This window comes from Panthera onca, assembly GCF_046562875.1.
Source record: "Panthera onca isolate mPanOnc1 chromosome E1 unlocalized genomic scaffold, mPanOnc1 haplotype 2 h2.Chr16_ul_1, whole genome shotgun sequence".
Taxonomy (NCBI): domain Eukaryota; kingdom Metazoa; phylum Chordata; class Mammalia; order Carnivora; family Felidae; genus Panthera; species Panthera onca.
The window spans coordinates 438863-465038 of NW_027675808.1; the positions used below are offsets into that span (position 1 = coordinate 438863).

A 26176-nucleotide genomic window follows, 5' to 3' on the forward strand; every position below is an offset into this window, starting at 1 on the left:
AGGCAAAGATGATGAGTGTGCCATAAAGTACTTCAACCCCACACTGTCAATGCTCAATACATTTTAAATAGCAAAAAGTGAAGTTGCAAATTCTAGAGTCTTACCCTATAAAGTGATAATGCTAATAATTTCGATATTCATCCCATCTCCTGTGAATTAAAGGTTTTCTTAGATGCCTGCCAAGTATCCTGTTAGTTGGGTTTCTTTCCCTGTGATTTTGATCTAGTACTTCTTTTAGTTTTTCATGGGAATTTGTGGCTGTGAGGGAACCAGAAGCCTCTGATCACTTAATTTGGAAAATGGATCAAAAGTGCATTTTCATTTTGTGTGGGTAGATATTTGGTTCTCTTAATATACCCGCCAAGCTGTATTCATAATCTTTTAGTAACTGAGATGATTTAACTGCAAACTTAGTAAGCCAGAAGGACAGGTAAGTGACTTCTTAAGTCAGTGGTTCTCAAACTTGAGTAAGCAGCAGAATCACAGGGAGGGCTTTGCTGAAACAGAACACCGGGCCCGGCCCCATCTCAGATTTTCTGAGTTAGTAGCCCTGGGGCGTGGCCTGTGCATTTTTATTCCTAACAACTTCCCAGGTGATATGGAGGCTGCTGGTCCTCAAACCACATTTTGAGACCCAATTCCTTAAATAAAAGTTGGGCATTTTTCCCCCTAAAGCTGGGCATTTAAATGATCCTGTCAATAATCTGCCATCAAGCCTTTATTGTACTGATTTATGCCTCCTGCAAACAAAACCTAGGCCAAACTGACAGTCTGTTCTATTGAGATTGCACAAGTTCCTAAAAAATCCCCAATTAAAAGACAAAAAACTCCAACTCTTAGAACAGCAATAACCTACTCAGTTTGAAAACATTATGAAAGTCTAAAGAAACGCTCTGGGTTCTGGAGTAAACTTCAGTCCCCGTGGTGGTCATCATTTGGTTACATTTGGAAACAGGCTTGTTCTAAAATAATCATTTTTGAGGCGATGACATTTACTCTTTTCACCCAAAGAAAACAGAAATAACAACACAGGAAGAACTGGGCAGCCTTAGGTCAATTCTTTTTGGAAAGCACATTTAATTTACTGTTGCACAATTCAAACAGAGGGGGTGGTTAGGAAGTCAGGAAGGCACTTAAGTCATTTCAACCAGGAATACCTAACAAAGAGAGGGATCTTGAAATCATGGATGGTCTAGGAATATCTGAGAGAGAAAGAAGGGATTCGTTATGTGACAACTTGTCAGGAGCATCCCAAGCTTCCCATTACTATCCACACACCCTGAGACTGAACATACATTCTCTCCAGATGAGCTGAGCACAAATAAATAACTTCTTTGGGCTGTGCTGATACCAAAATACTATTTAGATGTTCACCCTACGTGATGCCCAAACTGACTGCCATTTGCTGTCTTGCGAACGCAGCTACAGGTTCTCCCCGCATACAAAGAGTATTGGTCTTTTTTTTTTTTTTTAATCTTTATTTATTTTTGAGAGAGCGTGAACAGAGAAGGAACAGAGAGAGAGGGAGACACAGAATCCGAAGCAGGCTCCAGGCTCTGAGCTGTCAGCACAGAGACTGATGTGGGGCTGGAACTCACGAAATGTGAGTTCATGACCTCAGCCAAAGTCAAACACCTAACTGAACCACCCGGCGCCTTTTTAAAGCCTAGGAGTCTCTTTCCAGAAGCTCAAAGAGTCCTACTGATTTTTTCATCCTTTAAATATATGTTCTTCCTCCTTTGATATAGTGTCTTCATATAAACCATCTTATCTAAAGAAAAGGTCCAACTACTGCTTTAATGGACTCTTGTCTCAGTAGCCAAAGGGTATAGTTAGGTTCTAAACTTCTGGGATTCATTATCGACCCTCCCCTCCCCCATTTACCCCTCTACTGTACTACCATCCCTTTCAGTAAAGAGTAATCCATGGGTGAGACAAGGCTCAGTCATTTGCCCTACTCCTAATTCCAAGGCTTATTCTCAGTGTTAACACACGAATACAGAATACACATTTCAGCTACTTCTTAATGGATTCCTCTCCCTTATATGTGGATGCAAACGTGTGCAAAGTGAGCTAAGGAATAATAAACTAAGTGGAGCTTAAGTGCTACATTAGGAAATGTGACTGCTAACAAACATTGGAGAAGGGGCTCTAAGAGAGGACAGAATGAGGCTTTTTCATTGAGAAAGGTGATGTGGAATGACATCTGCTCTTGCAAAAGCTGGTCTCTCAGATCTCCCAACTTAACAAAAAAAGTAGTATCAACATCTCATGGAATCTTGACTGTATGTCTGATGCCACAGTAAATCCCAGCATCTCAGATTATCAATATTGAAAGACACCTTCCAGACTGGCTGGTCCAAACTATCATTTTTCAAACTAGAAAACTGAGCCCCGAAGGGAAGGAAGAGAGGCTTGCCTTAATTAAGGGTAAAACTTCCTCAGCTGCAACAATGAGGCCAGGACTTACATTTTCTGATCGTCAGACCACTGTCTATAGCTCTTTCCTTTTTCTTGATGAATGGGGGGTGAGGGTGGTTGTTAATGTTTAGACCAATGTGAACACCAAGGAAGCAACTGCTAGGAGAAAAGAACCACTTGTACCCCTCCTGCTCAGAATGGCCCAGCATGCCCGTGGGGCCATCCCCACAGGCTCCCAGGATGAGAGAGCCCCTACAGATCCAGCAAATGGGCAGCAACTCCCTATGAATGATGCCAAGTGGGAGGGTCTGTATCCATCCCAAGTCTATGTGGGGTTGTTTGTTTGTTTTTAAATATGCTCCTTCCTCCTCAAATAAAACTACAAAATATAATGCAAATGTGTTTCTGTACATGTTCCTTTAGATTAAGCAAGCCTCATCATGGTTTCAGGTGACCCAATGAGAAAAATAAAATAAAATTGCACTTGTGGCCTCTCAGATTAAAGACTGAGTTAAAATGAGGTTGCCCAGCCCGTAGGAGAATAGGCCACACACGCTGATACAACTGGCCCATCATTCTAAATGTGGCACATATGCCCAGCAGACTCAGAGACCCATGGGAATGATTCCTTCACAAGACAGCCAAGAGGTAGATAAGTGCAATCAGCCCCATGGATGGATGTAGCACACAGAAGCACCAGATTGGGTGTAGGGGCGGGGGGGTGCCTTGGACAAGGGGCAGAGGGCCTGAAGGGTGGGGCCAGATCTCTGGCTCTCATCACAGCACTCTCCCTGGGAGGAAAAGCGTCCGGTCATGAAAGAAATTCCCAGTATGTAGCAAATGTCTACAGCAGTGAGAGTGTAGACGTAGCAGGTAAAGAGGTGATGCTGGTCTAAGGGTAACACGCGTCCTCCAATCGAACTTCTAGGGTGGGGTGCCAAGGAGACAAATGTGAAGGGTGATGATTATGAACTGGGGGACTCTGGCACATTCATCCAGGCCATGCATGACCCCTGAGTGGCCTTCCCATCCTCACTCCCAACAGAATTGCTGGCAAGGGCTCCCCTTGTGAGAGAACCATACTGGATTGAGGGGACAGCAAAAGACATAGGCAACTCCGATGGCTGCTCTTGCTTCTGATTTCTCCGTCAGCCTGAGGGAAGGCAAAGGAGATCAAAGTCCAGATGACACGACAAGGCTGCGGAGCCCAGCATTTGCTATCAGAGCTGCTGAGCGTCGGACCCAAGAACCGTCAACTCAAGGCAGAGTCAAGGCCCCTTCCTCTGGAACGAGAGGCTCAGCCCTGCCCTTCTCTTCGGGAGAAATGGCCGGAAAAGGAAAGCTGGCTTCTCAGTGAGGTAATGAACAGTACCTGCTCAGCTACGTGGGTCACCCTAAGGTTAAGCAGGAAGGATCCCTGAAGGAGGCATTCTGCGGACAAAGGCTGAGGAGCTCCACGTGTCTGGACACACCTCAAGTTTTAAATTACACACTCCCCCACATGCAGCACACTCACGCGCACACACGCACAGAGACCCACACCTCCACATACTGACATTCTTGTAACCCACCCCACTCCCAGCCCCCGATCCTGCCCCACGGATTTCGTTCCCTGTAAACATGACAGCAGATGTGTCCACAATTCTGGGACAGCCTGACAGTGAACTGAGGATGACTGCTTGTCATTAAGTGCCCCGGTAGGTGATGTTGGTGAAGGTGGATGTGGCCTCTTTATACAGTGGGTTGTTGGCCTGCGGAGAGAACAGAAATGTGTCTTACAGTGAATTCCTCAATTGTTCCCTGCCCTCAATGATTACATTTCGCCTGAAGAGTTTACCCAAGACACCTTTCTCCGGGCTACACCATCCATGAATCGCTTAATGCTCATTGTAACCCCATATTCGCTCCTGAGATGGGAGTGGGTAGGAAATAAGAGGAGAGAGAAAGTGGAATGCCATTGTGCTGCTGTTTCGAAGGGGTTGAATTCAACCCATTACTTTTTGGTGATCCCCAAACACCTCAGTACCACTTGTAGCCAGTATCTATTTCCTGCTTCTCTCCTGAACTCTCTCTTTTGCCCTTCTCCAATTTTTTTTTTCTTTTGTTGTGACTATGCTGGCGGATGCGGGCAGAGACGAGAAATGTAGCAGGTGGTAGCTGAAACAGAGAGGATAGCTTTCACTCAAAATAATTTTAATTTGTTCTCATCTCATCCTTCCAAGCGCTACCCACTGTCATGTTAGCAGGAAAAAATAAGACCCTCACTGGGTTGCCCAAATTATTTTCTAACAAAAAGTGATAAATCCCATAAGATCTGGCCGTCTTTAGGAGTCCCATTTCAAGAAATACAACACATTCTCATGTGCCGCTGAGATTCCAGATTTCTACACTGTACGAACAGAAACATCTCAAGTTTCTTGGGACCCTTGAGTACCAAGGCCTGAGGTGACCATCAAATGAGAACAAACTTTCAGCCTCCCGCTAGACATTCATGGACTCAAACAGCCATTTTGGAAGGTCCAGAAAAAAAAGTCAGAATGTGGAAGATGAGCCAAAGGAGAACAGAGCAAAATTAAGTATATAGAAAGTTCTCAATAGATGCTTGATTGAATGCAATCAGAATAAATTGCAGAGAGGATATGTTTTAAGAGGCTGGCCCAAAGAGTCATTTCTATCATAACTTGATTCTCTCCCACAATTGGGCAAGCTGTTGAACGTCTCTGTGCTCAGTTTTCTTATCTACAAACTGGCAATAATAACGTTCCCCACCCCCCATCATTTGTCCTGTCTTCCTCAATTAGAGAATATGTTTCCTTTTGATTATGTCAGTGTCCAGAGCAGAGCTGGGCCCTACCTGTACTCAGTCAGTTCTCACCTATGGGACCTATGGTCACTGTGTGGCAGTGAGAGACTCAGGTGGTTTTCAGGAATAATAAAGACAACAGGACCATCTCCCAATTTCCACAACAGAGACTAACTGGGAAATTATGGTGCTGGCTGAACCTGGCTCCCCTAAGTACCTACTATTTCCAGTTGAGGCTCTCAAACCAATGACTTAAGAAAATGCCCAGCCCCGACTCTTACTGTGTCCCATTTTGCTCTGGCTCGCTCTTCCTCAAATTTAGCAAACTCCTTCCGGTCATGGATGGTGATGAGGAGCTTCCAGATGAGCAGAGTAGCAAGGCCGATGAGCAAAATGGCCCCCATCACTGAGAGTAGGACCACCAGGATGTCAGGACCCTTGGGACACTCTGTCAGGAGAGAGCACAGAGCAGGGACGTTGTAAAGGCAACCTGACCAAGTAAGAAATTACTAGAAATCTCTCTGAGGGAAACAGGGCTTACAAAATAAATCAAAATTTTTAAAGGGGGGGGGGGGAGCACCAATATTTAAGACAGCAATAATCTGTCCTGAGTAGTTTAAATTAGAGGTCATAAGCAGGTCACCCCCGGTAGAATCTAACCTACTCAAGTGTTTATTAAAAAGTTGATTTTATGTTAACTCTACTGGATTTAAAACAAAAGCTTGATTAAATTTTTATTTTGTTGGCAGCATGGAATAATCAGGAGATTATCCCCCTAAAACTTCAGATTCTTCTTCTTCCCTTTAAAAACATGAATAAATAGAGGCGCCTGGGTGGCTCAGTCGGTTGAGCGTCTGACTTCGGCTCAGGTCATGATCTCACACTTTGTGGGTTCGAGCCCCGCATCAGGCTCTGTGCTGACTGCTTGCTCAGAGCCTGGAGCCTGCTTCAGATTCTGTGTCTCCTTCTCTCTCTGCCCCTCCCCTGCTCACGCTTTGTCTCACTCTGTTTCTCAAAAATAAATAAAAGTAAAAAAAAATTTTTTAAACATAAATAAAAAGGTCTGGAAACACTGCACCCACAGGGCAGCTCTGGTTAGATGTGAGTAGCTGCTGTCCCCTTTAGATGGGACACATTTTCTAGTTTGCCAGACTTGTCACCACCCTCTTTTCTCCACTAAACAGAGGCAACATGTTAACTTGTCATGGAGGCTGTGCTACTGTGGGTTCTGGAGCTAGACCGCCAGGGTTCGAATCCTGGCTGACAACTTACTTTGCTATGTGACCTTTGATAAACTATTTAACCTTTCTGGGTGTCTGTTTCCTATCTCTCCATGTTTAAAATGCAGAAAGTAATAGCACTGAATTCCAAAACTTATGAAGCATAGTTAAGTTAAATATATACTTTTAAAAATTGTTTTTAACGTTTATTTATTTTTGAGAGAGACAGAGCATGTATGGGGGAGGGGCAGAGAGACAGGGAGACACAGAATCCGAAGCAGGCTCCGGACTCCGAGCTGCCAGCACAGAGCCCAACGCGGGGCTCGATCTCACGAACTGTGAGATCATGACCTGAGCTGAAGTCGAACACCCACTGCGCCACCCAGGCACCCCAACTTATTTATTTTTTTAAGGATTATTTCTTTTTTAGAGAGAGAGAGAGAGAGTGCGCATGAGTGGGGGAGGAGCAGAGAGAGAGGGAGACACAGAATTTGAAGCAGGATCCAGGCTCTGAGCTGTCAGCACAGAGCCCAATAGGGGCTTGAACCCACGAACTGCAAGGTCGTGAGCTGAGCTGAAGTAGGACGCCTAACCAACTGAGCCACCCAGGCATCGGGCTCCATGCTGATCATGAAGCCTGCTTGGGACTCTCTCTCCCTCTCTCTCTGCCCCTCTCCCCAACTCGTGCATGCTCTCTCTCTCTCTCTCTCTCTCTCTCTCTCTCTCTCCCACAAAATAAATATTTAAAAAAAAAGAAACCTGTAAAAATAAACAAATAAGTTAAATATATTTAAAGAACTCAGAACACTGCCTAGCACAGACTCAGTGCTCAATAACTATCAGCTACCATTATTACTCGTGTTCTTGTTACACCTGTTTTCACTAATTTATTTACCTAGCTCCTTAGGCATTTGTATTTGTTTCTCTGGTTTGGATATGTACATCTCTGAGGGCTGGGAACCTAATGTCCTTGTTAGCACAGAGACCAGGAAGCCTGCCAACCCAGACAATATTTTGGGTTCCTTCCCAAAATATTTCGTCATCTTTAATCCTAACCCTATTGAAAGCCGACTTCCTGTTCAACCCTAGTCAACAACCAACACAGACAGAGGTGCATCACCCCTCTGAAGACCAAGCTGACTGTGCTCTGCAGAGCTCTGCTTCCCATAAACCACAGGTGTCTGATGGGTGACCTCACTCCAGTAACTTCTCAGGTGTTATGTAATTAGGTGTTTGAATATACGGGTATTGATGGGTCTGGAGAGGTGGTCATGCCTACTTTCCACACTGTCTCCCACCTTCTTCTCTAAACATACACCCTATGCTCACCACACATGACCCAAAAACAACCACCGATGCAGACCCAAGCTGGCTATTTCCCAAGCTACCAAATTATAACCTGTCTATAATTAAAGGAGCATCTGGAGAGAGGCTGTGAGGTTCCAGTGTCTGAGTTCCCAGGAGTGAAGGGCACCAGCTCTTCCGGGAACAACAATTATGAATTCTTGGGAAGAGAGGGCTGACCCTCAAACCTCAGAGTGAAATCTCTTCAATTCTGCATGTCAGTATGGGCAGGACAAGTAGAATGTCAAGAGGTCTTCAGGCAAAAACATCTATTAAGCATTTGTCCTGAAAGGAGTAGATGGCAGGATTCCCGGAAGAAGATGATGAGATCAGCTAGTCTCTAGAGAGCTCTCTCAGCCACGGTGATGAGGACCCATCGTGGAGACCCAAGGTCAGGAAAGACTGGGCAGGGCTGGCAGGTTTGACAAAAGCACAGGAAATCCAGTTAAACTTGAATTTCAGATAAACAATAATTTTTCAGCCTAAGTAGGTACTAAATGTTGAATGGGACATATTGTATTCGACGAGGCAACTCTATCTGGGAGTGATAAGGACCCAGCTCAGCGGAGCCCACTCCACATAGTAGGCTGAACACCACCCAGTCAAGGCCAAGCCCTTTGGCAGTGCTGTCTCTACTGCCTTGCAGTGGCCCAGCCCTTCAGGGAGACCATCCGCAAAGGCATGAGTTGGGGAAGAGAATGAGAATAATCCCCTCCTATGCTCTGGGACCTCAGATGACACATTCTGCACAAAGCCAGAACCCCTGAAAATAGTTGGGGGCGGTAGGTGAGAAGAGAGGTCAAATTCAGAATTCCAGGGCAACAAGATAGGGAATATGGGTCTGGGGTCCCATCTCCTCATGTGGAGGATGGAATCTACATCAGAAAAGCTACTCCACCCCCCACCCTGGGGGGTTATTTGTACCAGCTCAGGTTATCACCATCTTTCTGCCCCATAATTCCAAGTAGTGGATTCCATCTAAGAATATCAAGCCAAAAGATTTTGGTGTTACAGCAGAAGCACCTGCAAGGATTGTTATAGCAGAGATGAAGTAACGTTAAACCCCAAAGCAAGAACGTACTGCCCTTCAAAAATGAGAAAGCACAAAGGTGCAAATAGGGCGTGTGTGGAAAAATCCATGAAACGTGTTAACACAGGTGGGCGGGAAAGTGTGAGGGGTCATGGCCAAAAATCCACATGTGCTCCCCCACAGATACATACCCAGACTCTGCCCTCTCCCCTTCCCATGTCAGCTTTCCCTTGAGTCGCTAAATAAAATTAAGGTCATACCCTTTCCTTTACCTTCCTTCTCCCTTCTGAAGGGTGAGAGCCCTGGGAAAGGCAGGTGAACAATATCACGGTAGGGGGCGCCATGCTCTCCGGTACCCATGCAGCCAGCAACACCCTGGCTGACCCGGATGTAGTAGAGCTTCTTTCCACTGTCACCCGCTTCCTTCTCCAAGCAGCCAAAGTTCTCCGAGCAGGTTATCAACATGTATGCAAGCCTGCCTGTCAACTCGAATAATCAGTCCTAGTAACTCATTCAAAACCCGTTTACTAAGTATCTTCTCTGTAGATGACTGAGCCAAGTATGGAGATATAACGATAGATAAGACAGATGGTTCGTGTGTTCGTGGGGCACGTGATCTACTGAGGGAGATGGGTGATTAAAGAAGCAAGTTAATGGTGGAATGAAGGCCCATCTAAGGGAAACACAGCTGCTCTGGGACTCAAACAGGAGCACCCAACCGAATCAGAAGAAAGGATGATGGAGGAGGTCTGAGAAGGCTCACTAGGGGAAGTGATGTGTCCAAAGCAGAGGCACTCAAATATTGGGGCGTCTCACAACTGCCAGGAGCACTATTCAAGAACACAGAGGCTGGGGACACCTGGGTGGCTCAGTCGGTTAAGTGTCTGACTTTGGCTCAGGTCATGATCTCACAGTTCATGGGTTCGAGCCCTGCGTTGGGCTCAGAGCCTGGAGCCTGCTTCGGATTCTGTGTCTCCCTCTCCCTCTGCCCCTCCCATCTTTCTCTCGACTCGTGCTCCATCTTTCTCTCAAAAAATGAATGAACATTTAAAAATGTAATAAAAAATCAAATAAAAAGAACATAGAGGCTCATGGAAGCAGCATGGGGCTCAGGACTCTCGATTTTTTAGCAAGGGGAACATAGAAAAGTTGGAGACCCACTTTCCTAAAGCAGGGGCCAGCAAGCTATTGTCTGGGAGCCAAATGTGGCTTGCCACCTGTCTTTCTAAATATACTTAGGCTTGTGCATTAAATATAGACTATGGCTGCCTTCCTGTTACAATGGCAGAGTAGTCATGGCAGAGACCACAAGGCCCACAAAGCCTAAAATATTTATTTTGAGACAGAGAAAGCACGAGTGGGTGAGGGGCAGAGAGAGAGAGAGAGAGAGAGAGAGAGAGAGAGAGAATCCCAAGCAGGCTCCACACTGTCAGTGCGGAGCACAATGTGGGGCTCAAACCGATGAACCATGAGATCATGACCTGAGCTGAAATCAGGAGTCACACACCTAACCAACTGAGCCGCCCAGGTGCCGCCAAAGCCTAAAATATTTAACCCCTGGCCCTGAACAGAAAGTGTTTGCTGGACCCTGGTCTGAAGGAGGATTTGAAGAAATTTCTACAGCTGTAGGAATCAACTGACGAGCAACCAACTGACTTAGTCTCTGCCTTCAGACATTGTTCCTTCACTCATAGAAGCTCCTGTCTACCCCCCGCCTTGGCACAGCCCTTGTCCCTCAGCAGTATCACTATCAATTTACATGTCCCTCTCCCCCTGGCCTGTGAGTGCCACATCTGCTTGATTTATTGTTATATTCCCAGCACCTAGTCTACTGGCTGATATACAATAAGTACTCGAAAATATTTTCTAGTGATTCATCGCTTCGTCTGTTGTGTAAGAGAAAGGAAGGAGACGGGGGTGGTAAGGGGAAGAGAGCTAATCTACTACACTGGATGGCGACAAACCTGTGGTTGGTCTGTGTATGACGGATGAGCTCCTCCTGCTTCCAGAAGGCTGTGAGAGCAAGCACTATCTTTTCAGTGCTCAGAACACCTTGGCTTGGTGCCTCAAAGCCAGTACTGTGTCTCATGGTGACCCTGGTAAGGTCAACACCTCAAAGCATCAGGCCTTCCTCTGAAGCAGCGAACAGGTTGCCCTTGGCAACCACCTGACCTTAAGTGGAGCGGATGCTGAAGAGTCCCAGACTTTAAATTCCTCACTTCTTAATACTGTCACCTCAAAAAAATGCCAGGATGTATTTTGTCCCTTCGTGGGATCCATATCTACCTTCTTCCTTTCCTTACTCACCTTCTTTTTCTGCCTCCTCAATTAGCAAGTCACTTTCTCACAAAGATTGGTATTTAAATATCTCCCACCCCCAGATGACAGGCCCTAACTTACCACTTGTAAGGTAGTCTTAACTTGGCTGTTCTGTGTAAGAGGCGTAATGGGTGGAAATTGCTGCCTAACGTGGCTCTCCCTCTCCCTATAGGTGCAGTGTCAGGGGCCCTGGCGGTTCACGTACCTGGCTCCTCTACCACATAGAGAATGGACTTTCCACTGGAGTCTTCATAGTACTGGAATCTGACAACACAGTCATCTTCATTCTTGTACGTGCAGTTCACTGCATCCTTGCCAGTATCCTCTGAGGAAGGGGAAAATATGGGAGAGTGAAAAACAAGGCAATTCCTGGAAGACGGGGCCATCCCCAAACCCCAGTCATGGGACTTCTGAGAAAGTATGCAACAGGAAACCCTATGCCTGACATTAGGCAAGATGCCTAGACTTGAGATGGCTGTTGTGCCTGGCAATTGCCTCTAGATGACCCTCGCTGCTGAATTTTGTCCCTCCCAGACCCTTTTTGGTTCGTATTCCTTCCCTTGGAAGGGACATGACAGAACACATGACACAGTGTGATTCAAAGCCTGGCTCTACCACCTGTCAGCTGCGTAATATTGGGGAAGTTACTTGACCTCATTGGCTCTTTCTTCATCTATGAAAGGAAAAGGATAACCCACCTCACAACACTGGTAGAGAACTAAATGATGTCAAGTGAACAGTACCTAATAGAGAAGGGTGTTCCCTTCCCTCTCTTTCCTTTCCCTCCTGGCTCAACTATTCTCAATAGTTTGTTGGCAAAGCCCTTACATTTCTTCCGTTTCTGCGTCTGATCCAGTGTTCCTCTCCAGAGCCAGCCTCTCTTCTCTGACTCCCATCACTTTTTTGTAGGCTTCACCCCTTCTAATTCTGAAGCCTCTTATTCTGACAGGGAAACTATAGGTGCCCCTCTATCATTTGCACCACGTCCTATAGTGATGCAACCAGACAGGTAAAACTGACACACGATGATGTTAAGCAAATGCACCAAGATCACAACACAAGTACGTGATGGAACAGAACTAAAACAGGAGTCTCAGAGCACACCAGACTTGAACTCAATGATTGTTTCTCGGCCTTTTGGCTAAGATCAAGTGTAGTATCAGACTTGAACTCAATGAGCCGCCCGAAAACTAGTGGTATAAGAGTACAGTGGAAAGAGTAAGGATTTCCAGATTCATTCTAAGCTTAACTTGTTCGGGCAAGTTATGTAGCTTTCCTGAGATTCAGTTTCCTCATCTGCAAAATGAAGATAACAACAGTACCACAGTTCTACTCTACTAGGTGGCTGAGAAAAAGACAAGATCATGTGTATGAAAAGATACTTGCCTAACTTTTATAAGTTACACAATTCCATACAAACAAGCATTTATCTTTATGATTATCATGGCACGGGGGTGGGGGTAAGAGAAATACTTTCAACTAACCTGAGATTCCCCTCTGGTCTAGGTAATAAAAACATCTCACATCTCTCTCAGCAGTCTTGCCCGCCTGAGCTAATCACAGCATACCGATTCTCCTCAGGAGGAAAAGCCGTCTCTTCAAACTCAATCCCCAAATCATGCCCCTCACCCCCCCCCCCCACCAGCCCCACTTCTGATATTAGCCAAAGGATCCAGAGAGCTGACCCTTTTCTGTAACACCCCAAGCCAGAAGCCGACTGACTGGCTGTGTCTCACTGTGGCTCTCACTGAAAACATGTTTCCTGCCTTCGTGAGAGACAGCTATCTCAGGAGAGATTGCCATCTCCCTAGACCAACCAATGCCTAGCTGACCCAGATAACATCAGATGTGCTGACAGCAACAAAGATTATCCCCTTTTTGGTCAAGGTGAAATTCAAACTACAGGGGCGCCTGGGTGGCGCAGTCGGTTAAGCGTCCGACTTCAGCCAGGTCACGATCTCACGGTCCGTGAGTTCGAGCCCTGCGTCAGGCTCTGGGCTGATGGCTCAGAGCCTGGAGCCTGTTTCCGATTCTGTGTCTCCCTCTCTCTCTGTCCCTCCCCCGTTCATGCTCTGTCTCTCTCTGTCCCAAAAATAAATAAACGTTGAAAAAAAAAAAAAATTAAAAAAAAAAAAAAAAAAAAAAAAAAGAAATTCAAACTACAATGACTGCAGGCAAGAGTTTTGCTCACCACTGTATTTTTATCTGTCTTATTCTAGGAAGGGCTCCAGAGAGCCAAAAAAGGCTACAGCATTATGATTTTAGCTAAAATCCATAAGGGTGAAGGTTTCCCTCCAAACCAGCAGAGCAGTATGCCTGGGCATTGCTGAACACTCTCAGTTAAGTAAACTCAGTAAATGGTTACTAGCCTCCTAAACTGACATCACCTAGCCTAGGTTTCTTCATCCGTAAAATGGGATGCATTGTCTTCCTCTCCCTGGGGAGGTCAAGTTAGGGTTGATTTCTACATACTTTAAAAGTTATCTGTAGGGTCTTGCTGAGTCTGTGGGTGCCGGGAAGCAGCAGAATGGGGAGGGACTGTGGAACAAATTAGCAGAGGGCACAAGAGGACTCAGGGAAGCTGGCCTTTATTAAGTGCCTAGTGTGCATCAGGTCTGTACAACATGCCTTTGAGGCAGGGATTACTCTTCCATTTTACTGATGAGACATAGACACGTTTTGGGATCAACTGAAAACTTCAGCAGCCGCATATGTGCACAATTCTAAGACATGCTGAGCTTACTGAGCTCCTTCACAGGCTCAATCTCATCACGACAGTAACGGCTGCAGGTATTTTCTTTATGTAGGTCTCCTCGGTCAAATTTCTTACACTCCACACACTTCCTAAAAGAGAGACGACACAGAGATTAAGACAAGGGAGGAGAGGGACGCCTGGGTGGCTCAGTCAGTTAAGCATCCGACTTCGGCTCAGGTCATGATCTCGCCGTCTTCGAGTTCGAGCCCTGTGAGTTTGAGCCCTGCGTCAGGCTCTGCGCTGACAGCTCAGAGTCTGGAGTCTGTTTGAGATTCTATGTGTCCCTCTCTCTGCCCCTCCCCAATTGCACTCTGTCTCTCTCTCTCTCTCTCAAAAATAAAGAAACAAAAAAGACGAGAGAGGAGCAAACCTACGTGTGTGTCAGTCCAGCTCTGACATCCACACACCAGAAAGCTGCCCCACCTTGGAAAACAAACACCGAAACAAAAACCCCTGTAAGACAATTCTGGGGGACCCAGAGGGTCGGGTCTGGAGTTCAGGGGTGGGAGTTCCTCCTCACCCAGAGGCAGAGCCTGGCAGGCAGAAGGCCCCAGTCCCCTCATTAAACTTCTTCATGTCCCATCCGAGAGTGTGACAGGAGGTAAGGCGTGTGCCACTTCGAGGAGCCTTAAAGGCAGAACCGGTCATGTAATCTGGGGACCCAGCACAAAAGAAGATGTCAGGCCCCTTGTTCAAAAATCCCTAAGCATTACAAGACAGTGCCAGCAGAGCGGTAAACCAAGCATGGGGCCCTTCTAAGCACAGGGCTCTGTACAAATGCACAGGTTGCATGCCTATGAGCCCAGCCCTGCTGAAAGTGGCAAGAGAAATGGCAGGAGCTTCCCCTGACCCCAGATGAGTGGAGTTTGTACTAGCGAACATCTCCTGTTTCACAGAATCCTTCATAACTCCAGCCCAACTCTCCCACACGATCGGAACATGAGAACGTTCCCCAGAAGTTCCCTGGTTTAGCCTTCCTCCCAACTCAGGGATTCAGGATGCCATCCCAGGAGAGGGGTTTCTCCAACTGGAGTCCAGCGGGTGCTACTTTGGCCCCTGCATGGTTGGCTCTCCCTCCCTCTTTGCCCAAACTTTTCCGTGGGAAGAGGAAAACTAGCCTCTTAGCTGCAGCGGACGCCTCCTCCTGAAGCTTTGGTGAGTAAGAACCTGGAGGGTTGGGGATTCTAGCCTGGGGGACCCCCTCCCTCCTTCTAGCACCCGACTGGCTCCAACTCACTTCTCTGCCCACTCACTTCTTAAAGGTGCAGGCGTCAGGGCAGGTGGGGCACTTCTCACAGGTGTCCCCGTAGGAGCCGGGCTGGATGCACTTGCAGCTGCCGCACTTACACTCGCCCCGGCCGCTGCACAGCAGCCCGTTGCTGGACATGCAGGTGTCGGTGCGCGTGGTACAGTTGCAGTAGAAGCCGGTCCAGTCGGAGTCACACAGACAGTCCCCACAGCTGCACTGGCCGTGACCTGAAAGCACACAGCCCGAGGGGGCGGGCAGCAGGTGAGGGGCCCCAACCCGTGGCTCAGCCTGCTCTCCAGCTTTACCCTCATCCACCCTCCTCCCACGGCCACTCATTAACACCCCACGGAAGCGTCACCACCTTCTATCCTTCTAGCCTCATGCTGCTAGCTCTGCCTTGACGCCCTTTCGTCCTGTGATCGCTACCAAACTCCCACTTACCTTTCGAAGCTCAACTCAAAAGTTCCTTCCCCTCCATAACTTTTTCTGACCTCCCCGGAGCAAATTGTCTACTACGTGTTCTCCCAGCACTTACATATGCCTCTATTTTAACCCTCATGACCAGCCCATTTGCTTGCCTATCTGTTTCTCTTTCTAGATTTTGAGCTCCACAGTGAGAGAGGACATATCAATTTGTCCGTCGGCAGGGATTAGCGTAACGTCTGAAATACAGTAGGCATGCAATTAATGTTTCTTTATCCATTTATGCAACAAATATTTATTGAGCTCACACTGGGCACTGGAGATTCGGCAGTGAATGAGACAGGAAAGGTCCCTATTACCGTGGAGCTTGTGTCCTAGTTAAGTTCCTGGGTAGGGTGCCTGGTGGCTCAGTTGGTTAAGCATCTGACTCTTGATTTCAGCTCAGGTCATGATCTCACGGTTTGGTTAGTGAGGTCAAGCCCTGCATCAGGCTCTGGGCTGACAGCCTGGAGCCTGCTTGGGATTCTCTCTCTCCCTCTCTCTCTCTCACACACAAAATAAGTAAATAAACATTAAAAAAGAAAAAAAAATCCTGGGAACCACACACACATTCACCAGCATGTGCCCTGTGTTGTATCATCACAGTACTGCAGAGAGCCATCAGCCCTAGTAGGAAAGACCTACTCACTTTACTGCATGAATGTAGGAATGGGAAAGAGAGATTGGGGTAGGGGGTAGATTGGTTAAATGCAGGTGTTAACTCTCAGTGCTACATCCCCCTAATCACTTAACAAGGCTTGAAAACTTGGCTCTCCCAAACTCAGAAGAAAGGGTGACTCATTCTCAAGGATTCCGAATCAGGAAGAAGTGGATGAATAATAAAAATCTGACTGTTAATCAGAGGAAAGGCAGGGAGCCAAGGGGAAGTAACCTCAACGGGTCTCAAAATCATGTCACTGTGTGAGCGGATGGGCCCCAAGATGGTGGAGGAGAGCGAGGTGCATAGGCTCAAACAGACACTAGCTGGCATCTTCTGCTCCCCAGGGACCCCAGTGGGTCTGACTAGAGGCCCTTGGTCAATGAGTCTCTCTGCCAGTGATCCTAGCACCATCCTCTATTCAAGACTCAGACACACCTTTGCTGCCTTGGAAAGAGATGTCTGCTTCTTTCTGGATGGCAAACATAAGGTCAGCTGCCCCAGCTCCAAATATCTGGAGAGTAGAGCCCGCTCCACCCGGAGGCAAAGGGAATGGTCTTGTGTAACCTTTGTCCACCAGTCATTGGCCCAGGTCTGAGGGCAAGACAGCTCCTGTCAGCTGAAGATAATTCCAAGGAAGGGGCAGCTGTGAGCCATTATCAGCAGCCCTAACAGCAGCTGGAGGGGCCCCACAGTGTCTACTACAAGCAGCTTTCAGTGATGGCTCCCGAACAGGGAAAGGCAGACGCCACAGAGGTCTGGCAGCACCCGGAGGCCTCCGCCTCCTCAGAAACCCTTGTCCCATAGTGTTTCCTTTGTGAGGCCAAACAAAGTAACCTTTGAGAAGATGGTCTGCCAGGCCAGCCACGGAGCGAGGCTGGAAGTAGAGTGGCGGGCCGGAGCCGGCAGGCCGAGCCCGAGCCCTGGCAGGGTCAGCCCTCAGAAGGAAGCTACAGTGCGGTAATGTCACAGGACTGGCATCCCTCCAGCAAAAGGGTGGCTGAGCCTGGGTTCACAGCAAAGTCAGAGGAGGAGGGTGAGAAATGAAGAGAGAGTGTAAGAAAGAGGAGGGAAATAGAAAAGAAGGCAGCAGGGGAGGGGTGGAGATGAGGGAGGGGGAGGGGTAAGGGAGGAGCAAGTATTTTAGGTCAGAGGGAATGACCTCTCCCTATAGAGCGTGACTCCCAGGCCGATGTCAGCCCCACTCCTCCCTGCCTTATGAGCCGACCCTTTGTCTGACATCCTACTTCCTCCATGAAGCCACCCAGGCCTCCTCTGTTCACACTGGGTCTCTCTCCAGGAGACTCCTATAACATTCCCCAGGGACAACTCACTTCTTTTCTTTAATTTTTTAAAAATGTTTTATTTATTTTTGAGAGACAGAGTGAGAGTGGGTGGAGGGGCAGAGAGAGGGGAAGACACAGAATCGGAAGCAGGCTCCAGGCTCTGAGCTGTCAACACAGAGCCCAACGCGGGGCTCAAACTCACAAACCACGAGATCATGACCTGAGCCGAAGTTGGACGCTTAACCAACTGAGCCACCGAGGCGCCCCAAGGACGCCTCACTTCTAAGATCTGGCACGTTCTGCCTCATGTTGTGAATTATCCTCAGGTAAGTTAATTAAGGGCAAAACTGTCTTATTCATGCCTCCCTATCCCACAACACTACAGCACAGAACCTGGCTCAGGGGTGTCTGATCAATCTATGCTCATGGATGTCCCTCGGGGAGAAGGATGAGTCCCTCGGGGAGTCCCTCGGGGAGAAGGATGCACTCCCTGATGTTTCCGAAGGAAGTGCTGATAACAGATGACCACAAAAGACCATGCCTCCAGCGGGGAGGGGGAAGGCCAGAGGCTGGGGAAATGGCTAAGTCATAGCATGCCCCCCTCGTGAGCCACTGCTTGCAGCAAAGAACAGACCAGGCCAGCAGCCCAGGGAAGAGACAATGGTGAACTGGTCTACAAACTGAGTGGTCAGGAATCACGCATGCCCCCTGTTCACCCGTGTGGACTGAGCGCCTGGCACAGAACAGGTGCTCAATAAGTGTGTGTCCCTGAGCATCCGTCACTGGGGAGTGTGACGGCAGCACCACAGGATCCAGACCTGCAGCCAGTAGGCACACAACACCCGGGCTGGCAGTGGGGGAGGGAGGCCTCTGAGCTGCTGCCTGGGGTTCCCTCCTGAATTGGGTGGAGCGCATTGCTGACGAGCTGTGCTTGCACCAGTGAGAGGCAGGAAGCAGGCTGCTGAACCCGATGGCTTTGTTTCGCAGCATCGGTGGGGCCAGCAGCTGAAGGAAACACACTCTGCCCGCGGTCCCTCCCACCCTGCCTCATACCAGACCAGGAACCAGGAGGCTTGGAGGACAAGTGGCCCTCCCTCTGTCCCTGGTGCCCCCAAGGGGCTATCTGTAGGCCTCACGTAGGACAACCCTCTTCCCCTCAGCCCCACCCTACTCCCCGTGGTCTCCCACATCAAACTTACCATTCCTTTTGGTACTCTGAATATGATGTAAGTACTATTCACTAGTAAAATGAGCTGAAATGCCTCCCTCGCCCTCTAATTCAAACTGCTGTTGGGGGGTCCGTGCCTGATCTCTTTCTCCCCTAATCTCCCTGCTACCATTTTTTTCCAATCTCTGTCAAATTTTGCTGACATGAATAAAGGAAACAATGTTGTAGATAATAAAAAGAAGTCTTTTTTATGTGACTTGGGCATGTTTTAGAATGACATAGATTTATGGGGCACCTGGGTGGCTCAGTCAGTTAAGCCTCCGACTTCAGCTCAGGTCATGATCTTAAGGTTTGTGAGTTCGAGCCCCATGTCGGGCTCTGTGCTGACAGCTTAGAACCTGGAGCCCACTTCGGATTCTGTGTCTCCCTCTCTCTCTCTCTCTCTGCCCCTCCCTCACTCATGCTCTGTCTCTGTCTCTGTCTCTCTCTCTCTCTCTCTCTCTCAAGAATAAATAAACATTAAAAAAAATTTTTTAAGTTTTTTTAGAATCAAATTGTTTTTTTAACATTTCTTATTGAGAGACAGAGACAGAGCATGGGCACAGGAGGAGCAAAGAGAGAGGGAGACACAGAATCTGAAGCAGGCTCCAGGCTCTGAGCAGTCAGCACAGAGCCTGACGCAGGGCTGAAACTCACAAACTGCAAGATCATGACCCGAGCTGAAGTAGGATGCTTAACCAACTGAGCCACCAGGTGCCCCCTTTTTAATTTTTTTTTAAAAGAATGACATAGATTTACCTTTCTAATCAAGTTTTCATATACATATATATACATATATATATATATATATATATAAATTTTAAAGTTTATTTATTTGAGAGAGAGAGCGAGCTCAAGCAGGAGAGGGGCAGAGAGAAAGGGAGAGAGAATCCTAAGCAAGCTCCACAGTGTCAGGGAGGAGCCCATCGTGGGGCTTAAACTCACAAACCCTGAGATTGTGACCTGAGCCGAAATCAAGAGTCAGTTAACCATCTGAACCACACTGGCAGCCCTTTCTAATCAAGCTTTCTTAAAGGCAGATGTTAAAGTGAACATCTGGTTGGATTAGTTCGGCTCCTTTAAGCCCCATTGCAAAGGAAGCCAATCTCCGCCATAGATTTGATCACCAAAGAAGCCAATTATAATCTGTGTTAATTAACCACACAATACACCCATAAACCAATCCTAAACAACTTGCAAATGTCTTTGATCTCTCTGTCACAAGAGGAGACATGTGCTCAGAGACCATAATCCAGCGAAAACCTATCCCCAGTGCCCCAGGAACTACTCAGGCTGCCTAGTTGCCTCTGCAAGTATTGTCAGCACATACAGACGACATTCACATTAGTTCCACTTGGTCTAGCTGGGGAAGTAGCCTAGGAGCAGTCTTTAGGGCAAGGAAAGACCAGGTTGAGATTTTCCGTGGGCCTCAAGACTTTACTGAATTTTGTAATGAGAAGGACAAAAAGTATCCTGCAGGTAGAAGGAGCCAAAATCGTAACCCCCAGTTTGCAGGCTGGGCCTCTCAATGGCAATCCTTTCCCATGTCTGTGCTGTCCAGCATGCCACGAGCCACGTGGAGCTCCTGAGCAACAGAGGAAATGAATTTTTCATTTTTCATTTATTTTTTAAATTTTTTTAAGTTCATTTGAGAGAGAGGAAAAAAAAAAAAAACCTCCAATGGGGGAGGGGCAGAGAGAGAGAGAGAATCCCAAGCGGGCTCTATGCAGTCAACACCCTGGCAGTGCAGTCAGAGCTTTAACCTACTGAGCCACCCAAGCGCCCCTCATTTTTCATTTAACTTAAATTTATTTAAATTTTATTTAAGTTATAATTCAATGTGACTAATTTACAAATAAATAGCCACACGGGGCTACTATATCTGACAGCACAGATCTAGAATCCAAAACGTTATAGTGCCAATAGCGATAACAAAATAGTGCCAGCATGTAAAAAGAGCTTATGATTTTCCACTCATTGTTCCGAGTGTATTGGCTGTTAAACGTGCTCCATTGCCTTGCTTTTTTACTATTTTCCAAGTCTTGTCATGAAAAGACAAATTCATGTAAAATAATTACTACCAACTTTACTACGCATTCTGATACCATGCAGTTTCCGAATCTGTAACTACTAAAAATCTAATTACCAGCAGCCAGAGATTTTTTTTTTTAACCTAAAAAGGGAGTTGTTCCGCATCCTTGAAATGATCAAGAGCCAGTGATTTAAAGTATTAGCAGGATGGCAGGTGGAAGAAAAGAAAATAACGGTCTTCACCTTCAGGCTCCCCCACTCGTTCCCATGCTCCAGGAGAGCAGAGGCTCCCTTCCGCTGTGTACCCCAGGAGCAAGGACGCGGGGAGCAGAGCGGAATTACAGAGAACCTCCTTCCTGTCTTCTGCCGTTGGAGTGGAAGGACCATCCACTCGGCTCTGCCTGCTGGGCCTTCCTGTGCCCACCTAAGCCCCGGCCTAAGTTTCCAGAGGCTGTGGATGTGCGAGCGAGCGTGCGCGGGTACAGGGGCGGGAGGGTGTGCAGTTTCACTCACCTGAGCACATCTCCCCCTTATAGCGGACGCAGGAGAAGTCATCACACTCGCAGTACTTGCCCGTGATCTTGCCAAAGTCACTGCTGTGGCAGACGCACTGGCCACACAGGCACTCGCCCCGCTGGCTGCAGGCGGGCTGGCCCTCCCGGGGGCTGCACTCTTCCTGCTGCGAGGGGCGGTAGTCCTCTTCGGAGCACTCGCACTGGGACCCCAGCCACCCGGGCCCGCAGCGGCACACCCCACACTCAAAGGTCCCGTTGCCATTGTTGCAGCGGCGGCTGTAAGGCTCAGCATGGGCCTGGCACGCACAGTCACAGTCGAAGGTGACCTGAACGGTGAGGCTGTCTTTGAAGCCTACAGGCTTGATGGTGAAGGACTTCTCCCTCTCCTGCGGGCAGCCTCGCACCTTGGCCTCAATGCTGAAGCTCACCTGGGTGGAAAGGAAGACCGCATTCAAACACAGGCGCACCCTGTTATCACTCCAGCCCTGGAGGGAAAGAAGCCCCGCCCTGCCCCGCCCTGCCCCGCCCTGCCCTGCCCGGGAATATCCAAACTGGGTGTCTCATCCCCCAGCAACCTGGAGTTCCTCAGCCTCCAAATGACCAAGGTCTGCAAAGCAAAAAGAAAAGCCTGGGGACAGTTGTCCAGTTGTATCTGGTTGGGTGCACAGACATAATTTACAGTCAGGAGAGAGGTTGGTTTTGGTTTTTTTTATATATATATCTATTTTTTGGGAGACTGCAAGTGGGGGAAGGGCAGAGAGAAGGACAGAGGATCTGAAGCAGGCTCTGCGCTGACAGACTGACAGCAGTGAGCCTGAGGTGGGGCTCGAACTCACGAACTACAAGATTATGACCTGAGCTGAAGTTGGATGCTCAACCAACTGAGCCACCCAGGTGCCCCTGGATATGTGTGTGTGTGTGTGTGTGTGTGTGTGTGTGTGTGTGTGTGTGTGTTTTAATTCCACCTGTGAAATAAGCCAGCTCAAGCAGAACAGAACCTGTGATCTTATAAAAATTCTTCTCTGGCCAATGAAGCCAGCTGGACTGATTATACACAAGGTCAGTCAGCCAGACACACAAAGCACTATATGGCACCACACGATGCCACACAGTGACCAAAGGCTCAGGATCTACTGTTTAATTTCCATATAGTACATCATCACTTGTGCAGTCAAACACCTTTCCGGCCAATATTTCTTAGACAGGATATGTGCACATGTTCTAGAATATAGATAGGTGTACGGACAGATGGATGGACCTAGATACAGAAATGATAGAGATACAGGTGATACCGGTGATAGAGATATAGCTATCCCCCTTTCTGCTTCCCTCCCTCTTCACCAACCCCTCCCCCCATCGGCAGAAGCAGAAGAGAACCAGTAAGGAAAGAAAGCCATAGAGGCCACAGAGGGACCTGAGAGGCAAAATGAACATTTGCGTTCTGGAAGTCTATGACAGTGGGTATTTGGTATTTTTGCCTGTTCCATTTGCTGTTGAATCTCCAGCAGCGAATGATGCCTGGCACAAAGTTGGCGCTCAGCAACTATCGGTAGATGTGACTGCCATTTCACATTGTAGAGGAAAGACAGGTATTACCTTAGGGGAGGCTGGAGACTGGGCCAAAGGTAAGAAATATTTTCATTTGCAATCAGCTGTGCATAAACAAACAGAGGTAAGCTAAACGCAAGTTTTTTAAAGATCTCCACGTAGCGGAGAAGTTTAGACAACAGGAGTCAGAGGAAAAGGTTGGCAGCTCCGTTATATCCAACTTGTAATGACCTTCGGGAAGAAGGTGCAGGGGAGGAATGGAAGGGTGCCCACAGACGCTCAGGGGCAAAGGCCAGGGCCAGAGCTGAAGCTTCAGCCCCTGCCCAGCCCAGCCCACCTCACCGTGTCTCCAATCTTGAGTCCGACACAAGACTTGAGCCCAGGGATGACCTCGTTGTTGAGACAGGTGGCGTTGAAGGATAGAGACAGCTCCTCGGGGAGGTCCCGCACTTCCAGCTCTACTTTAGAGCGGATTTTCTGAGCAGAAAGGGGGCAAAAGAAGGTTAAGGAGATGAGCCGAGAGGAAGTAGACAGGAACCAATTCCACCCCAAGTAAAATACCAGGTGGCCATGGACTCACCGCGGCAGTGCTGGGTGCTGGGGTTTGCTTAGAAGCTGCCAGAGGAGAGCATCCTTAGGAGCCTATTTCTTACAATATTTCCTGCCCAAGGTCTGCTCCTCTCTCTCTCTCTGTGCCCCCTGGTGTCTAGTTGAATCTGGGTAAAATCTAAACCAGCCACACCCTCCTGCAAGCCTCAGAGACATGCAAAAAGGGAGGGCTAGCACTGGTCACCTTGGATAGTAGCTTTTTTTACCTAATTTTTAACCAACCTCATCTTCCCCTTGGCTCAGCTCCCTCTTCTCTCTATTGTTGGAGCCCTATCCCTCACCCTGTCCTTCCTCATCACCACCCCCAACCTCTCTTTCCTTTCCACCTTCTCTAAGCTCTTCCACCCACTGCTCCTGACACTCCCTGGCAATTCTTTCTGAGCCATTTCCCTCTCAGAAGGCTGCATTCCTCCCAGTGCTGGCCATCAGCCAGCCTCTAGAAGAATAAGAGGAAGGCAGTGAAGGCTGCATCGTGGACTCACATCCAGGACTCCAAAATCTGCGTTCCCTCCTGGGGAATGCCGAGTGAGGTGGGTTCTTAGCAGACCCAACCCCAGTGCGAGACACTTACCCCATAAGCATCAACAATGAGCTGAAGGACGTTGCTGGAATTGGCAGACAGAACCCCCACTGTCGTCCCTGGGATGAGCTCGCTATAGTTCTAGAAGGTAAGACAGAGAGATGTGCAAGGCTGACTAAATGAAGAGGGTGATCTCAAAAGCCCTCCCCAAATCAGAATGAGGGTCTTGAAACGAAGATTGAGGGAAGGATGGGATATTTTACTTGTCACTTCCAGGAACAAACCTAGCAGTTTTGCAGCCCTGAGAAAAATTATAAAGAACTTCTCACACCCCTCTCCCCCAATAAATTACTCCCCTCCAGCACCACAAACACCAACACACCCATCCCGTGAGGTTCAAGGTTGGAGGAGAGAGACCATAAAAAGGAGCCATTTGCCCCTGGGAATAGGCTGGAGGAGGGGCTTTCCTGGTTGGGAAGCATGGCCCGTGCTAGTGTGCCTGGGTTCCCAGAGACGGCTCCACCCAATACAGACCCCACTCCCGAAATCCCTGAAGGCACAGTCACCTGGTAGAGACTGACTACATTTTCCGTTACAGCAAAGATCAAATTGATGTTTTTCTGGGATAGCTTCTCGGTCATCAGCCCCAGAGAGGGATACTCCTGTAAAATGGGAGGATGTGGAAGTCAGTTAAGAATTCACCTGAATTCTACACCTTAGAACTTGGCTGATTTGGGCTGTGGCCCAGACGGTGGTGGTGCTGAAACCTTTTCACGCCATGATCAGTGTGAGGCAATGGACTAAGTGGCAACGCAAACCCAGTTGTGAACTCCAGGGACAGATGAAGAGGCAAAGGCTGGTCAAAGCCAAGCATCTCAGGGCACCTGGCTGGCTCAGTTGGTTGAGTGTCTGACTCTTGATTTTGGCTTAGGTCATGATCTCACAGTTCATGAGACTGATCCCCGCATCAGGCTCTGCACTGACAGCGTGGAGCCTACTTGGGATTCTCGCTCCCTCCCTCCCTCTCTGCCCCTCCCTGCACACTGCGTGTGCTCTCTCTTTCTCTCAAAATAAATAAATAAACATTAAAGAGAACCCAGGCAGCTCAGTTGGTTGACGGGGTCATGATCTCACGGTTTGTGAGTTGAAGGCCCTCATCAGGCTTGCTGCTGTCTGCACAGAGCCCACTTCTGATCCTCTGTCTCCGTCTTTCTGCCCCTACCCCACCCATGCATGCGCACGTGCGCGCTCTCTCTCCCTCTCTCTCTCAAAAATAAATAAAACGTTTAAAATAAATAAGCATAGGGGTGCCTGGGTGGCTCAGTCGGTTGAGCATCCGACTTCGGCTCAGGTCATGATCTCACGGTCCGTGAGTTCGAGCCCCGCATCGGGCTCTGTGCTGACGGCTCAGAGCCTGGAGCCTGCTTCCGATTCTGTCTCTCTCTCTCTCTCTGCTCCTCCCCCGCTCACACTGTCTCTCTCTCCTTCAAAAATAAATAAACATTAAAAAAAATTTTTTTTTGGGGCGCCTGGGTGGCGCAGTCGGTTAAGCGTCCGACTTCAGCCAGGTCACGATCTCGCGGTCCGTGAGTTCGAGCCCCGCGTCAGGCTCTGGGCTGATGGCTCGGAGCCTGGAGCCTGTTTCCGATTCTGTGTCTCCCTCTCTCTCTGTCCCTCCCCCGTTCATGCTCTGTCTCTCTCTGTCCCAAAAATAAATAAAAAAAAACGTTGAAAAAAAAAATTAAAAAAAAGGAATTGAAGATGTAAAGCTGAGGGCTATCACTCTTGCCAGCCTCAATTTTCTTAATGAATTAAAAAAAATCTGGTTGAAAAAAATGATGTTCAATGAATGCTTAGGGAATTCTGGTACTGGAGGCAAACATTATGTAGTTCTAAACAATAGTAGGTTGACTTTTGATGAATGAACTTCCAATTTAGTTTTTTCTATTTATTAAGTTCTCTGAATCACTGCTAATCATTTATATTTTTTCCCATGTAAACATGAAATTTGATATTTCTCTTCCTGAAAATTTCGAATATGACAAGAAAGTGTGGTGCTTTACTTCCAAGATAGAACATCAGATTCAACTGCTAAAATAAAGATTGAGGTCCAAAAAAGCATACATTTGCAATCAGTACATATGACAGATGGCAGCATTCAAATTCATATCTTGGAAACAGTATAAAATGAAGATCTCA

At 47.9% G+C, this 26176-nt stretch overlaps 1 protein-coding gene and 1 pseudogene across 1 annotated transcript; one reads left to right on the forward strand and one right to left on the reverse strand.

Moving 5' to 3' along the window:
• Positions 1–1057: 1057 nt before the first annotated feature.
• Positions 1058–24630, reverse strand: LOC144615186 (integrin beta-3-like). The gene is made up of 9 exons (XM_081794705.1): positions 24544–24630; positions 24029–24118; positions 23186–23325; positions 21299–21723; positions 15146–15368; positions 13881–13981; positions 11343–11462; positions 5506–5672; positions 1058–4172 (listed from the first exon to the last, which is right to left on the reverse strand). Exons 1-9 carry the CDS (start codon positions 24616–24618, stop codon positions 4107–4109), a joined length of 1407 nt encoding a protein of 468 aa, XP_081650831.1. The 5' UTR covers positions 24619–24630; the 3' UTR covers positions 1058–4106.
• LOC144615337 (U2 spliceosomal RNA) lies at positions 12259–12413 on the forward strand (annotated as a pseudogene).
• Positions 24631–26176: the final 1546 nt, after the last annotated feature.

Coding starts and splice junctions, on each gene's coding strand:
- LOC144615186 (XM_081794705.1), bottom strand. CDS start 24,618: ATGACCGAGAAGCTATCCCAGAAAAACATCAATTTGATCTTTGCTGTA. Junction 21,724..23,185: donor AAGATTGGAGACACGGTGAG/GTGGGCTGGGCT, acceptor CACCCAGGTGAG/CTTCAGCATTGAGGCCAAGG. Junction 13,982..15,145: donor GACGCCTGCACCTTTAAGAA/GTGAGTGGGCAG, acceptor TCTCTCTTTTAG/GAAGTGTGTGGAGTGTAAGA.